At 28.7% G+C, this 17,408-nt stretch overlaps 1 protein-coding gene across 8 annotated transcripts in view; it reads right to left on the bottom strand.

Annotated features, from left to right (window-relative positions):
- The window catches only part of LOC142332078 (FHIP family protein AGAP011705), a 78,138-nt gene that overhangs the window by 40,960 nt on the left and 19,770 nt on the right, over positions 1-17,408 (bottom strand). For 5 of the 8 annotated variants that reach the window (XM_075378262.1, XM_075378261.1, XM_075378269.1 and 2 more), the window contains exons 6-7: positions 10,111-10,164; positions 2,028-2,069 (exon numbers count right to left, since the gene is read on the bottom strand). The exons of 2 other annotated variants lie outside the window; for them this stretch is intronic. In XM_075378262.1, the coding sequence (XP_075234377.1) occupies positions 2,028-2,069; positions 10,111-10,164 (96 nt within the window). The remainder of the gene's footprint in view (positions 1-2,027; positions 2,070-10,110; positions 10,165-17,408) is intronic. One more of the 8 variants, XM_075378266.1, reaches the window with a different exon arrangement.

The raw sequence follows: 17,408 nt of genomic DNA, 5'->3' as shown, positions 1-17,408 counted from the left end.
ATAAGCTGATATTTTCATTTCTCTTGTAATAAGTACATTTCTTTTCTTTACGTTCAGATTTTATTTCCATAATGAAAATTTTTATTTGAGTAACTCTACACTATAATTCTACATTATTGTTCCCACTTACTGATTAGGTAAAATGTATATATTTAACTTTGAAAAAAGAAAATGAAAATTGTCAATACCTTCAATGCCATTTACAGCAAGCAAGATTTCACTGTAATTTTAAAATATGGATTAATGAATGATATGATTACAAAAAATGTGTGAAGATGGCTTATTATAAAAGGAAAAATATGACACCTAGTTTAAACATTCTTCAGGATGACATAAAGATGATCCAGTGTAACATTATACAGAGAGAAGCCTTAAAAGTTAATTAACTTTATGAAAAGACAAGGCAATGCCAATTATAAAATAAACAAATTGCAAATGTGTGGGTATATAAAAAAATGGAAATATATGGGAAAAAAAGGAAAAAATTTAGTGACTATTATGTTGCAGCATAACATACACTTTTTTATTATACTCATATTCTTGGATATATTATTAGTGACCAAGCAAAAAGTGAAGTCCTGTTTTAATTTGACCTTTTGACAATTCATTTGTGTTTGATTCAGTTGCAAACAAATATTTTCCTTGATTTTTATAAAATTATGCATTAAAGTTCCTTGCTGTTATTTATAATTAGATGAAACAATGAAGGAGTATAAAGATTTTTTTCCTAAAATTTCAGTTTTCATTTTTAAAATGGCGGGCAGTACATTTCAAGAATAGATGTAAAAAATAATGGTGTAACAAGTGATCTGATAAATTTTTGAAGAAAATTTGAGTTTCAGTGATGAGAATTAAAAGAATTAACTAAACTGCTTAAATGATTTCTGATCTCTAATGGTTATCAATTTTTGTTTTTCTAGAAATGAACAACTGAAATAAGAAAAGATTCTAATTTTGTAAGAAATTTAATTCTAAAGACTAAATATAAACTTAAAAAGCTCATTGGATCATTTTTTTAGCTCTTATATTCCTTAAGTCACAATCCCTAGTCACGCTACTGACAGCTAAACGCATGGCCACATAATCAATAACCTTTTTTTCTCTCCTTAATAATTCAATGTTGTAGTAGCACTCAATTTAATAATTCAGAACAAAATGAATGAGATTTATTGTTTACAAAAATGTAATACATACAAAGATTACTTAGAACTTAATAATTTGTTCTTCCCATAATATGTATTGTTTTTCCTTTATAAATATTTCCAACCTAATTTTTTTAAAAATCATTATCCACGGCCAACCTTGCGTCAATTATCATGATAATCGGCAGTCTACTGTATTTACAGAAAGTTTCCCGACTTGGTTTCAACTACAGAGCATTCAATTAATTTTCTAAAACAGGAAAAACCATAACAGATAAAACTAATCATACCAAATAGTCTGTACAGGCCTAGTTTAATGCATATTATCAGTTTGGTTCAAATAGAACAGTTTAATTCCAAGATTTTCTAATTTAATAGTCTAGTCAAAATTAACAGTAGTTATCTTAGGAAACAATAACGGAATTATCAGTAAAAAAAATGTAAATTTGTTCTAAAAAATATTGATTCCCTTCGGCAGTGGTCTTCTTAGGAAGATATTGACATGAGGTTTCACTGTATTTACTTATGTAGAACAACTTCATTACCTTAAAAGAACAAATTTACCCAAGCATTCACTAAAAAATTATAATAACAAAATAAACACATATTAGTTGTAATTTTCAAATTATTAAAACTTAGCAAACAAAAATGTTTAGATTTTACATAATCCAACATTCATCCCAACTAATTAATCAAATCACTAACACAAAACATCTTTAGGCTTAAAAATAACTATTTTAAAAAATCATAGGCAAAACAATAACCAATCATTTAATTAGTAATAATTATGAAAAAACTAATAAAAAATTAACAACTTTAATTAACATTAACATTAATAATTAAATGAAAAAAAAAATCAACACTATGATACTAATTCAAAAGTACCTCAAAACTGTTTCCAACCACTGAATTAATAATTGATTTTAACTGAAAAATATTAAACATAGATCTATAAAATTCTGTCAATAACTATAACAAATACACTTACTTCTCATAATTAATTTATAATTAACATACGTACATTCTCATTAAAATAACAAACACACACTTGCATCTCTCAAGAAAGACTATCTCGAAAAACAGCACAATACAAAGAAAATAATTTTATTACGCAGTTGTTAATAATTTTTAATACGTCAATAAATGATGCTGTTCAATGTATTGCTGGCTGATGAAATTTTATTGTTACATATTTTAAGTCTGCAATTTTAGAAAAGTTATTTACTCAAAAATAAAAAAAAAAGTTTTTAACGGTTGTTTGAGTTTTGTAAAAAGATTTTTTAATGATAATAGCAACAAGTTTTGGAATTAAATTTTCAAAACTATTCAAATCAAATTTCACTTAAAATGACATTCATGAAAATGCATTATAGTACTTAAAATTTATAGTAAAAAATCTTACTGATATCGTAACTATAAATTGAAACATTTTTTGATTTATGTTTACATGACTTTTTTCTTTATTTACATACACAGACTGTACTTCCTAAGCATATCAATTTTTTCACATCTGACTAACCAAATAAATAACAAGATTTAATAGATAATACTGATATACACTCCAAAAGAATATTGACAAATTATAATTAAAAAAACCAAATTATGCCACAAAACCTTAATTTGTAAACTTCAGCTTTAAAGAAAATACAAATAAATAAACAAACACCGTATTGAATAGACAAACTGGCTGTACTAAATCACAATATATGGTTAACAATATACGTAACAAAGTCAATTTTTTGTTAAAAGATTAAGCATTTAAAAAAAAAAATAAAATTTACCAATCAAAAGTTTACCAAGAAAATATTTAAGTTAAAAAAATCATAGCTAACATATTATAATTAACTATTAAAACGATAGTCAATTAATTACAAAATTTCATAACATACATGAGGATTGTTGAAAAATTCAGAGGCATAATAAAAGATTCAACATCATCAAATTTTATCTGAACTAAAATACGTACAACTAAATTTACTGCAAGTTACATACATTCTTGATGTTACCTACCTTCTGTTATGATGCATATTCTTTGGTTCTGGTAAATCATAATTTCCAAAAGCCTGATGATGTATCTACAGTGTCTGGGAAATTGTATATCTTGAGATTTTGAGAAAATTTATTGTGCACAAATTGCTAGTTCTAACCAGTACATTAGAATGACAAACTTGTAAGTGCAAAATACACATGAAAAAAATTCTGATATGCATAATATCAGGCTTGAGGCAGAAAGTCACTCATGAGTTTAACAGGAAGTGATTTACAAAGGTAGACGTGCCAATTTATCATAAAAAAAAATTGTATAGTCAAAAACCTTTCCAACAACATTATATATTAATAAAAATAAACAAACATAAGGAAGGAAAAAGTTAGCCTTCAAACTTGTATTTGTTCAAAGTGACAAATGTAGAGTGTTGTAAGCTTATGTTAAACAAGAATACTCACTTTTACCATGACTTCCATCAGTTTTAATGGAAATTCTTTTGATACAGAGCTATATAGGCTAACGCCTTGTGAATTAGGTAGTTTGCCAGCAAATCTAGGACTATGGCGTTCTATTGGTGTATTGCTTTTCATTTATACTGTTTAACTGAGAATTTGGATGTTGGGAAAATTTATCTGTAACTGGTATTCATAGTGGAAACATTCAGTAGTATAAAATGATACTACTGAAGATGATACTGATACTACTAAAAGATGTAAGTAAATTAAAAGGTTATCCAACACTAAATACTGTAATGAGACTACTATAAATCAAGATTTGTACTTTTTTAAATCTATACATATTTAAAAATAATTCTGAAAAAAATATTATTGATTTTCCAATGTTAAGTCTAAAAAATTTTTTCTTACTGGCAAATTCCACATGTCAGAACTGGAACTAAGTATTATGTCAAATATATATACAAAACGGTTAAATACACAGTTTATTTAACCATTAAAATATATTAAGTTATTTTTGTAGCCAATGGAGTGTTTAGATAATTATGAGAGTTATTCGAAAAGTTCTTAGCCTGACATAGAAAGGGTGTATGTATGACCAAATGAATATGATATTTGTCATAAATAATCCTTTATATGACATGATGTGAAGTTTCAGATGTAAGCATTTAGTTACTTGTTTGTGGCATCAAGTAAATCAAACAAGTTTTGACAACTCCTGAAAAAATGTATAAAACTGTTCAAGCTGTTATAAAATACTTTCTTTTAAAAGGTTTTATTCCAACAGAGATACAAAAAGAGTTATATTCCACTTTAAAGGATTTTTCCACTTCAATATTAACAGTAAAAAGGTAGGCTGCTGAATTTAAACATGGTTGTACATTCATTCAAGGTGATGAATGCTCATAATATCCAAAAAGTGCTAGATCAAAGAAATTATCACAAAAATCCACAATGACAAATTAAATGATCATAGACTGAAGGTACATGAGCTTGTTAACATTGCAAACAATGCAAAAGACTGTGTCACTACATCTGACATGATATTTTAGGCATGAAAAAGCTTTCCACTCGACAAGTTCCTTATCTGTTAACAGTCATCCAAAAATGCATTTGACTGAACACTTCTCAAGGGTGTTTGTTTAGACTTAAACATGATTCTGCTGAGTTCCTTTGATTTTTTATTACAATAGATTAAGCACAGATTTACCATTACACTCCAGATACAAAACAGCAGTCCAGACAATGGGGAGGAGCAAATAAAAGTATACCAAAGAAAATGAAAACAATTCCACTAACAGGAAAAGTCATGGCTATATGGTACTGTAGGATTTTCACAGGATGATGATCATACATTACCCAAAAAAGGCAGGACATCACAGCGGAGTATTCCCCTGTATTCCATTTTCACTTCTGAACAAATTGAAGGATGCTATTCAAGCTAAAAGTCCACATTAGGCCAAAAAGGGAGTGTTCATTCACCACGACAATATAACTGCAGACACATCTCGGGTCGATATTGCAAAACTCAAATGACCTACATTTAAAAGTGCTTCCACAAGCACCTTGTGGAAGCAGTTTGGCTCCTAGCGATTACTTCCTTTTCCCAAGCCTGAAGAAATGGCTGCTCACTGAATGAAGATTCACTTCATATGATGAGATCAAAGCTGAGAAAACCACTCTCTCCCTGGTAGACCAGATCAGAGTCTGTACTTATAATCAAACTAGGGATTTGAACTATAAAGTTGATTTCACTAAAGGAACTAGGAATAAATTCTGTTGTTGCGAATAACATTTATTGTGGTATGTTATTTATTAAATTTGCCTCAAATATTATGAGACATTTATTCACAAATAGCTAACTAAAAACATACAACTAGGCACAGGGTTTGCGCTTCTACTAACTCAGTTAGCTAGTTCAAAGCGCAACAAAGTAGGACAGTCAAGATGTCTGAAAGAAGCTACAGCAAAGGCTGAGTCATAATTTACTGATGTAAATGTCTATCGAGGCATTTATATTGGTGGCATCCCAATAAGGCCTGGCTGTGAGAAGTAAATGTTAGAGGGTCGAAAGATGACCTCCATTAAAGCCCATCAGGGCTAGGAATGAGGGGGGTATGGTGTGACAATCAGAGTCGTCACAAGGCGGGTGTCTTCCCCTACGAGGGTTGGGATGAAACCTCTGATTGTGCAGCTCTGGACAAATCACATTATACTGAAGGTATTAAAAAACTGGAAAATCATTGGTCTAAATGTATTGAAATGTAGTGACCCTAGTTGAAAATAAAAAAAGGTCAGAAAAACCTTCAGTTTTCTTTGTCAGGCTGAAAACTTTCTGAACTGCTTTTGTAATACTAACTGTGATTTACATTTTAGAACATAAAAAAAAATATATTATCAAATTAATGTTGATTATTAAAAAAACTGATTATTTGAAATTGATCATAAAAAGTATAAATCCCAGTTAATTAAGTTTTCAGCTAAAACATTAATAATTTTCTGTAGATAAACACTTTTTCAGATAAAACATTAAACTACTCTGATCTATCCTGATCAAAAAAAATGTCACAGTCTGAAATCATCGTTTCATACTTCTACATTCTTTGCTTATTTTACTTTCAGTCTTCCTTCTTTGATAAACTATTATAAGAACTGTATCAGCTGCTGCCCTGGTTCCACCTATGATGTCATATTACTTTCTAGAACCTGATGGATATGTGCTTCTTTATTTAGGGCTCAGTGAGAGTAACAATTAAGCTTTTTGGCTATTTGGACATTCTTCTATTCGAAGATAGCACATAAAGCTATACTGATAAAGCTTGATCTTATACTCATGAGTTCTCTATAATGTACATTACAATTTATAGTAGTCAAGAAAAATTAATACAATTCTAAAAAGTTTGTTAGGTCAAAACAAGTGAAAAACAGAACACCATATGCTTGGTAATGCATAGTGAACTTCCATTTCTTATGCATCTCATCTTTTTTCATTAACAAAGAATCTTTTCTCCTATATCCATAGTTAAAATAAAAAAATTAGTTTGTTTTACAAACAATTTCATGTAAAATTTTATAATTAAAAAATCTCAGGTTATTTTTTACTAGCAATAAACAATTTTTTTTTTATCTTCAGTCATTTGACTGTAGTGATGCAGCTCTCCAAGATTCCCTATCTAGTGCTAGTCATTTCATTTCAGTATACCCCCCTACATCCTACATCCCTAACAATTTGTTTTACATACTCCAAACATTGCCTGCCTGCACAATTTTTTCCTTCTACCTGTCACTCTAATATTAATATAGCGACTATTCCAGGATGCCATAATATGTGGCTTATAAGTCTATCCCTTCTTTTAACAGTAAACAAATAATGCACTGTTTTATCTGTAGGTTTTAAAATAAATAAAGACATGATAAAAATTCTACAAAATAAAGAAAGAAGCTTTTAATTTTCTAAATACAGTGAATAATGAAATATATAAAATCAGTCAATGACACCATTAGCATAGTTTTTTGAAGCAACAATTATTTCATTACGTGAAGTAATTTTGGATCCTTAATTACAAAACTATCATTTTTAAATTCACATTTTCTATTAAAATTTAATATTTGTATACTGAAATATCTTAAATTTGTACACAACTGAAATATCTTCCTTATCGATGAATAACTGAAAAATTGGTTACTAGCATGGTTGATTATTTTATATAATCAAAATTCTTACAGTACCAACATTAATTAGCATCCATAGAATATTGCCAAATTTATAAGTATGTCTAAAGTAAGTGTTTTTCACTGAAATTCAGACACAATGTCAAAATACAAATTTTTTCAACAATCCTCATGGTGGAAATGTTAAGTAAAGAAAACAAACATTATATTGGAAAAGAATAGAATACAAAATATAATAAAAAACACTTTTAATATATATAACAAAATGTATGTACAGTGCAAAACAAATACATTTTTATTTAATCTAAAAAATAATATAAAAATGCTGCATTCAAAAAAATAAATAGTGTGTAAATAAAACAAGCAATAACAGAAATAAGCAGAAGAAAACAATCCTATATAAAAATGTGTATACATGAGTTGTTATATATTTATAAAAAGTGGTATCAGTTTTTCAAAGATTCTCTGTGCTAACCTAACCTTTACACTTAATTTCTTAAACGGTTTAAATGTTTATTAGTTTTTTAGATTATGATGTTTATTAGATTATGATTTATTAGATTATGAGATCTTTGACAGCTCACAGATTAAATTGGCTGGGACATATGAAAAAGAGTACAATTCCTAAAAGAACAATAAATGCAGGATCTGTAATACAAAAAGATAAACAGGAAGACTAAGACAGAAATTGATGAGCAATATATTAATGAAGTTAAGGATGATGTATTGGAAAAAGACAAGAAATAGAATGCACTGGAAATCACAGTTAGGGTTGTAGTGCTAAAGAAGAAGAATGTGACAGAATTAGATGCTCAGCTGTATTACATTACGTGACCATTACAAAAATTATTCAGAAAATTAAAATAAAATGATGAACCATCTAATAGCTCATGAAGAAAACTATTTATGTTGGCACAATACTAAGCAAAATTTGAAACAATAAACCTTTTAGATGTTCAAGCACAAATCTGAAAACTTACAATTTCACACACTCAACCCGAAATCAAATGTAAAAACAATTAGATGCATATAGACTTTTTTTTAATATTTACTTATTTAGTTTTCCTCTTTTATTCACTGAATGAACAGGATTTACAAGGAAGTCACCATCATTTTCTATCCTTTGCCATTTCTTCAACCTGAATTCCAAGTCAATCCTTATCAACCTGCGTACAATGTTCTCCCACTTTGTTCTAGGCTATCTTTTCAGTTTCCTTTAATCCACTCTCAATTCTCAGACTCTTTGGTTGCCTTTGATCTTTCTATTCAAATCTTCAAATCACCTCAATTTCTAATTATATATTTTCTTCTATGATATATTCTATTTTTTCTAAGGGATGTCCTTCATAGTGAATTTCTGATCTCTACCTCTTGAAATTTTATTCTATGAGGGCTATTCGAAAATTAACTTCCAGTTCTTGGTATCGTGTGAAGGATTAGGGATAGCAATTCTACCTTTGCGCAGTTGAATAGCCAGGTTCAGTGCAGTTCTAGTAGTTTTACTGGAAATATCACTCACTTGTTTGTTCCTATAAAACTCTCATTCAAAATGGCTGTTGTCACAGCAAATCTAACCAACTATGAAGTGCTTGCCATCATTCATTTCCTTCACACAGAAAACTTATTAGCTGCTGAAATTCTTTGTGAATTTTGTGCAGTATATTAAGAGAATACATGAAGAGTATATATGAAGAGTGACAGTGCAATAAGATAATGGTGCTGTATTTTTCAGAAAAGTCAAACAAACATTCACAACAATGAATGAAGCGGCTGACCCTAAATTGTCACAGATGAACTTGTTAAAAGTGTCGATATGAAAATTCAAGAAAATCATTGATTCACAACAACAAAATAACTTGAATTTTTTCCTCGCATATTGTGAACAGTGCTGTATGAAATCATAACAGATAGGTTACACTTCCACAAATTTTGTGCTCACTGGATGCCTAAGCTTCTTTCTGAGGCCTGTCTGCAAACTGCAGTATACACTCAATGACAAATCGACAGTTTCAAATATTAGAGCGCAAATATATTGTTACAAATATATATCCTCCTCAAAATTTATTTGACAAAAGATGTAATTCAAATTAATTCATCAAACTAATACAATGGATGGTCGGTTTTGGTATATAACATTTTCACCTTATTTACTCATTCTTCATAACAATCACAACAGTATTTATACTAATATTATTAGTATTAATAATAACACTACTCTCAGTAGAATAATGAAAAAAATTATATGCACTAGCTGCTAATCAAACTGAGACCACCATAATAATTTTATAACTAATAGCACAGGGTGAACTAATTTTTATAAGTAAAACTTATATAAAAATATTTTATTTAAACTTTTGTAAAGTCACCATACCAAATTGCATAATAAAACAGTTTAAAAAAAAGATCACTTTAAAATCACACACGTACTGCAACCACATTTTTATTAATACATGTCTGCATTATACACAAAAAAAAAAACATACCAGTAATCAGCAAACATCAGAATTTAAACAGCATCCACTAAGTTACTGAGGATGGCTATCATCCTCATATAGGAATAGCAATAGTCATTGCTATAATGACTATTGAAAATGTTTTAAATTAAATTTAAAAAAAAGGAAAGAAATTTTATCTTAAAATTTGATATGTTATTGTTTCATAGAATCTGACAAGTAATCATGTACACACATTTTTAAAAATAATGTTAAAGAAAATTAAGTATAAAAAAAAATTTAAGTAAAAAGAATATTAAAGATAAACAGAATAAAAATTAAAAAAAAAAAACAAAAAAAAGAAGAGGACAAAATGAAGAAATTAGCATGCAAATTGAAGCACACTGATTAAGTGTACTAACCAATTGCAGTGGTGTGCCATAGCCAAAACCTTCAAAAGTTAACCCCATATTCTCCTAGGAAAAATTAAATAAGCCATTTTACAAATAACCACATAAAGAAAAAAACAACAAAAACACAACAGAGGCAAATAAATATTTACTAATAATAATAATAAAAAATAATATTAGTGCTAAGAATAACTTAAACAAAAATAAGTAATGAAATAGAAACTGTTAAACTAAAATAAATAAAATGTAATGCTTATTAAAAATTTTAATTTTTACAACAAATAGAAAAATTATTTAATAGTACCTGATTAAGAACTTCCATTCAAGAACTACTTTTGTTACAAAAAATTGTGAAGTTCATTATCACTAGTAAAAATTGTAAATCATGTGTTAAAGTTTGAAAATGCATTATGTATTATTCTCTGCGGTTTTTTGTTACTACTATTGTATTAAATAGCAAAACCAAAAACAGTTATAGGCTATCCATCATGAGACAAGTTACTAATGAATATAACAAAGCTTACTAAGTAAAAGTTAACATCTGATACAGGCCTTAGGGAAAATATGCAATTTTCCATTACTTCATTCAATGAGCTGAATATATTATATATTATCACAAATTTCAATTAAATAAAAGTGGCACCTTCATTCTGTTCAACATAGAAACTGGCCACATAGCGAATTCATTACTTTCAGAAAAAAGTAACTTCTATCATAGTCTAGCTAAAGAAAGAAGAAATATGACTTTAAACTTTTACAATTTGTAATTAACAGTTAAATGTAAAAAAATTGTACACACAAGCAAAAAACATGTCATTTATGCTACAAAGAAATTTGTAAAAACAGTTTTTTTATACATACAATATCAGACCTCAATAAGTTTTAGTAACATGATTCTAAAACATATAAAAGAAAAGTAAAAATAGTAAATAATTTATTTAGACTTTTGAAACAGTAACTGAAGACAGAAATGTAAATAATCACCGACATGATAAAAAAATTGATGAGGGATAAAACAGAATTATATATTTTAACATATATCAACCAAATATTTTATAGAATTGTCTTCTTAACATTACAAAGCTTGGAATTACAAATACAAAATAATCACACTTTCCTGCAATGCATTTTATTTTTTATAAATTATATATTTTATCCTGTTTTGTTGAGTTTTTGACAAAATGATTTACATACAGTGTCTCACAGAGAAACTTTCAGAAAATGTTCTACTGGTGAAAAAAAATTTATATAAACATAAGTCTGTAAATGGTTTGTTTTCGAATCATGCTAGAGAAAGAGTTCGCCTGGATTTCAGCTCTTCTAATATGAAGAAGCCCTACTGTTACTTTTGGGACCGGAATTAAGGAGTAAACTTTGTGGTTTCTTATGTAATTTGGGTTGAAAAATAGGATAAAGCAGATACTAGAAATGCAACTCCAATAGATTTCAAGATATCTGACAAAATTTAGTGTTGATAAACAAGTTTTTGTAGATTTGTAATGCAATAGCTTTGTTAAATGACTAATGAATGTGGAAGGATTTACTAACAAAACTTGTAGAGAATTTAACTCTAAGAAAATTAATGTAAATACAGCCAATAAAAAGTCAAGAAAAATGTTTAAAAATCAGTTATTTATAGAAAGAAAAACAGACGAAAAATAAGACACAAAATCATATTATTCTTTCTGTACCTAATAAATAGTCTTTTATAAGCATTCTTTGCATAAAAACAAAGTGATTTCAGACTTATGTTTATAAGAATTTTTTTCATTATATTCACCACTAGGAAATGACCAGAAAGTTTCTCCATTTCTTTGTGAGACACCCTGTATAACAAGCATTTAATCCAATTTTAGAAGCAATAAACACATAACAATTAACATACAGAATAAACAATAAATAAGTGATAACAGGAAAAGGGAATGGACAAGCGAGAGAGAAAAATAGGAAAAATATATTCCAATAAAACAAAGTAACATAAAAACTACATGAGTATATCAATAAATACAGTTTAAACAGGACAAGCTTTAAATTGTTTGTATAATTACTAGTTAAAAAACAGCTTTAACACTGGTGTTTCCTTCATCTTTCATTAGCTAGAATACAATGCCCCTTATCCTTCAGGTGCTTTGAATGTGCCATAATCATAAGAATGACTGGAACTAATAGTGATAATGTTAAGTAACAAATTAAAGTGTTTTTACCATGAAATAGGGCACTGAATATACTGCCTCAGCTCGACAGGGGAAATAACAGATACTACTGGTGAAAAACTAAATCATTTAGAGAATACATAGGATGATATTTTTTTATCTGTACTTTTTTCAACTTTCTTGAACTCTTTCAATTTTCTTTTTGTACCGCAAGTCATTCATCAATTTACTATTGATATGTTTTTAATTGATTAATTATTTATAGAAATTTTGTAATTCTTAAAACTACTCATAGGCTTTTGAGAATCATATTATATAAAATTATTTGGTTGGATTTATTATTTGCGAATAATCATAAAAACAATGAATGATAAATTCAGCTTGACTTAAAATGGAATTAAAAGTTATTGGGTACAAAAATATTTAAACATGATAAGAGAATTAATAATTTTAAAATTAATACTTTTAAATCTGTAAACGTGAAATGTTACAGTTAATAAAGAACTCACAAATCCCATTAATAAACACAAAAATTACAAAAAAAAAAAAAATATTACAGTAAAACCTCTCTAATTTGTTCTTTTTAATTTAATTAATCACCCTTTATACTTAACTATCTATATTGAAAATCTGTGCATTACTTAACTTTACCATACATAAAAATGAAATAATGGTAAACTATTTCATTTGCCATCACTTATGATAAAAATACACAATTTAAAAAAAAAACTAGAGGAAAAGTGTGGAGTTTTGACATGAAAATGACATATAATACACAATGAAATAGACAAGTGAAATATTCAAGAATACATCGGATAATATAAGAAATAAAAAAATGTCACCAAACTGATAAGGTTAATATTACAATCTCAGCTCGCCATTAAAAAAGGAGACGGTAGGACTTTTATAGTAAAGAAAATAATGAATATACATTAAGGGCCATAAAAGTAATGGTAGCTGGCAAAGTGATGTAAATTGAAAATGATGAGGCCATCTTAATGAATAACAAGATCATACAACAGGCTTACTATGGATACTGAGGCATGACGTCATTTCCTGATGCCTTCTTCACCAAACCAAATATATACGTTTGCATATCAACATGTCAACACCTAAATTCAGATAATACTCAGCACTAGATGTGACATCTTCATTCAGTTCATCAACAAAATTGACTGTAGAGACAGTGCCATTACTCTCAGACCAAACAGCTGTTAATTATTGTCTCATTAAAGCCCGTCAGGGCTAAGAATGGGGGGGTGGCAACCGGAAGCGTCACAAGACAAGTGTCTTTCCCTACAGGGTTGAAATGTTGTCTCTCGTAACACTTGACACTTTATTTTTCTCACAACCATAAGAGAACTATGATAGATAGTGTAAAGCAACAAATTAACGAAGCCCTTTGTAGTGAAACAATACATATAACTTTAACTCAATAGAATAGAGAAAAAATATACTTTTTAAAATAGTAGACAATGGTAATCACAAAATAAAAATAAAAAAACAAAAATTTGTCTAATTGTATCTATCTGTATCGGTATTTTTATTTCCTTATATTCCTCTAAATATGTTTAACTTGTTTTTATATGTTTAATTTCTTAAAAGGAACTTTTTCTGAGCTCTTCTGTAAACAGATAAATAGAACTTACTGACTCCTTATTTGTCTGTAAAAATATTTGTATGGTAATTGTAATTTTTCTTCAAATTATAATAAGGTTGTTAACAATGTTTTTTTTTTTTTTTTTTTTTTTTTTTTTTAGAAGTATAATAATTATATGCTATGTTAATGAGTTTCCATACTTTGTCATGTTTTCCTAATTTTACATTCATATGCCTCTAAAACTGGCAAATTATAGAGGTTCTACTGTATTTTTAAATTAATAGCACGATGAAATATTCATGCAGTTAGCTTATTAAATATTAAATGAGTAAAAACAAAATTATAAAATTAATAATATTATTAAGCTAAAATATAGTCAGTAAAAAAAAAAGGAGATAAAAACAATGATAAGTGTTAGTAAAAAATAAATAAATACAAAACACAAAGTTAGTAATGTAATAAAGATAATAACAAAACAAGACATAAGTATTATGAAGCACACAAAGATTAATTTAATTAGAATAATGTGACAAAAATATCTCAAGGTTGTTTTGTACACAAAATCATAAATGATTTCAAAGCATATATTATAATGATATTAGAATCTTTTGACAACTTATTTATATGTTTTTCTTTTAATACAAAATACAGGAAAAGATATTTATTTTGAAATAAGTTTTTACAACAAATTGATTACAACGCCCCTTTTATTAGAGTCATATTGTATTTATAACTGATATATTGATAATAATAACTGATTCTAATAATAACTTCTCTCTGTTGAACATAATGACCGAAACCTCTCTTTGAAAACTTTAACCCAAAAACTCTTGTAGCAGAGGATCCTTAATTTTATTAAATAATGTGTTTGAGTGCTGTCCAATAATGAAGAGATATATGATTATAATAATGCAACTATATGCTTATTTATGATCTTTAGGTGCTTATTTATGATCTGAAGGAAAAAGCAAATATACGTTGCAGTATATATTAGGCTAATTAGCACAAAATTTATGATCAGTATTCAGTTTTTCCCACTCTGAATAAAAATGCACAGATCTACAATAGGAATGTGAAAAATATGGGACCTGCTACCTAAAGAAATAAAGAAACAAGAAGTATGCTATTGGTAATTATTATTTGTACTTTGCTGTGTCCATCCTTTCTCAGAATTCACCCTTTTACTATCAACTGTAATTCATGGGAATAAATAATTTTGAATGTTTTACAAAGCCATGGAGTCTGTAAGACTGTTACAAATCATTTTATTTTTCAACCAATGCCATTTGCATACAATGGAAAGTTGGTCAAGAGTACATCAGGCACTTGCAGTAAAATTATTTTATAAAAACAGTGATTGTTACAACGCTGTGCAACAAAAATTTCTTGTTACTCTCAAGTTTGGTTTTACGATTTAGTTCTACCAAATCACACTAAATGACATAGATTGAAAATTTCAGTGTTAAATTAAAACTTTCAAGCCCAATATAAAAAAATATCTAAATGCCAGAAAACATCATAGGAACTCCATCGTTTTCCACATGACTTCAGAATGGTATAGCGATTCAAATGTTTCTCAGCAGTGAACTGAAGAATTATCCACTGAAAAACACCACATAGTTCAGCAGAACAGATAATAGTCTATAATTTTATTATAAAGTAGCAATACTGTTCACCGCTTCACAAGATCTCTTTGGATGGAGACTTGCATGTCTCAGCATGGCAGTATGATTTAGCACATAAAACAGTCTTTCGTTATGCGATTTCTTTTTCTGGAGATTTTTTTGCCTTTCAATATCAAGCGAGTACAAAAATAAAAAAGAGGTTTAATTTAATTGCAAATTTATTTCAATAATCTGTTCAGTCACTATCCTGTACTTGAGTTACTTTTATATCGATTTGAATACTAGATCTTGGATACTGGTGTTCTTTAGTGGTTGGGTTTCAATTAACCACATATCTCAAAAATGGTCGACATGAGACTGTACAGGACTACACTTCATTTTACATTCAAACATATCCTCATTCATCCTTAGAGGATGAATGAGATCCTTAGAGGATGAATGAGATCCTTAGAGGAAGTATTACTTTAGAAGTACCTTATGATGGTTCTGGAAGCTAAACAGAAAAAGAGAGAGTTATGCCTAAAACATATCCATGGTCTCTATTTTCTATACAGTAGCTGTAAAAAAACCGTAACTGAGGCTGAGGTCCCTATTTTGTAGTTGAAAAAGACACTGCTTTAAAAATTTTAACTGCAAAGTTTTCAGATAAAGATTATTTAAAACTATACTAATTTATTCTTAAAAGTTTCAATCTCATGCCTGTCCTATGTTCTACGGTATTGAAATGGTCTAGTTATATCTGTCGATATCTGTCATCTCTGATTGAAGCTACTTATAAAACGACCACCAGGCTATACCCAACCTAGACTTTTTGAACACAAGGAATGGTACTTTCTTTGTTTTCTACACTGTAGTAAAATTTACATAAATAACGATGGGCAAAGTAATGCTTCTACTTATCTGTGCAAAACATGGTCATGGTATTCCAGTACAGGTTTGTAACCATTCCTATGTTAGTTCTGTTTGTGACTCTTGTTTACACCTTTTTCCTGTTTGCTATGTTATTATTTTTGAAGAATTGTTTCAGGTTTTTTTCAAAACAATATTAAGACTAAAATGCGAATTAGTTTTCTACTTTCTATTTATTTTTTTTTTTTATTTTCTAATTTCTAACCGTTTTCAACAGAATCATGACAATTCGTATTAAGTTTTATTTTCACATTAAATTCTATATTTATTAAACCAGATTTTTGATTTTCTTACAAAAAAAACCATAAAAAGATATGAAAAACTAAAAAAAATCACAACAAAGTACAAAAATCTGTCTTTCATATGACAAGAACAGTTCATGTAGCTAAATAATTTTATCTTATGTAAGTGTTTACGCCATTCTGGCATAAAGTTTTCCGTTATTTTCTACGAATTCCAAGCTAGGGTAGGTCCCGTTGCTTTGTTACAAGGAATGTTTGAATTCCACTTGGTTTCGTATTGCTGGGTCTGTAAAGCCCACCTGTTTTTATTATTGTTCTTGTGTTCGAACCTCCCACCGTCATCCTTAGCGACCGCGCCTATTATTCTATCGAGTTATTTCTGACTACCCTTTTCATACACCCGTTATTTTTTCGTCCCCTTACTAATATACACACACACACTCTCCTGTCCACTACCTGGATTTGGTTACCCCCGCCTTTTTTCGCCATCTTTTCGGCAGAGTACCTCCAACATCTCACCACTGCAGTCGCCTAGGGCAATACTCTCCTGCAAACCTGGTGGTAACATTCACGCTCATGCAGAATTTCAAACTCATCACTACACATTTGAGATTCCACGCCTCATTCTACCACCAAACCACATCACGCCGCTGTATTCCTGATTCACCGTGCGGACTACGCCCAGGACTACATAGGTATTCTTCTGTACTTGCTGTTACGAGTTCATCTCTGGCAAATATTTGTGTGCTACAGGCAAGTTCAGTTTTTCATTACTCATTAC

The sequence above is a fragment of the Lycorma delicatula genome, chromosome 11 (genome assembly GCF_047948215.1).
Source record: "Lycorma delicatula isolate Av1 chromosome 11, ASM4794821v1, whole genome shotgun sequence".
NCBI lineage: Eukaryota > Metazoa > Arthropoda > Insecta > Hemiptera > Fulgoridae > Lycorma > Lycorma delicatula.
Note: the sequence above shows the minus strand (reverse complement) of the source record. Positions and strands in the feature narration are given on the sequence as shown.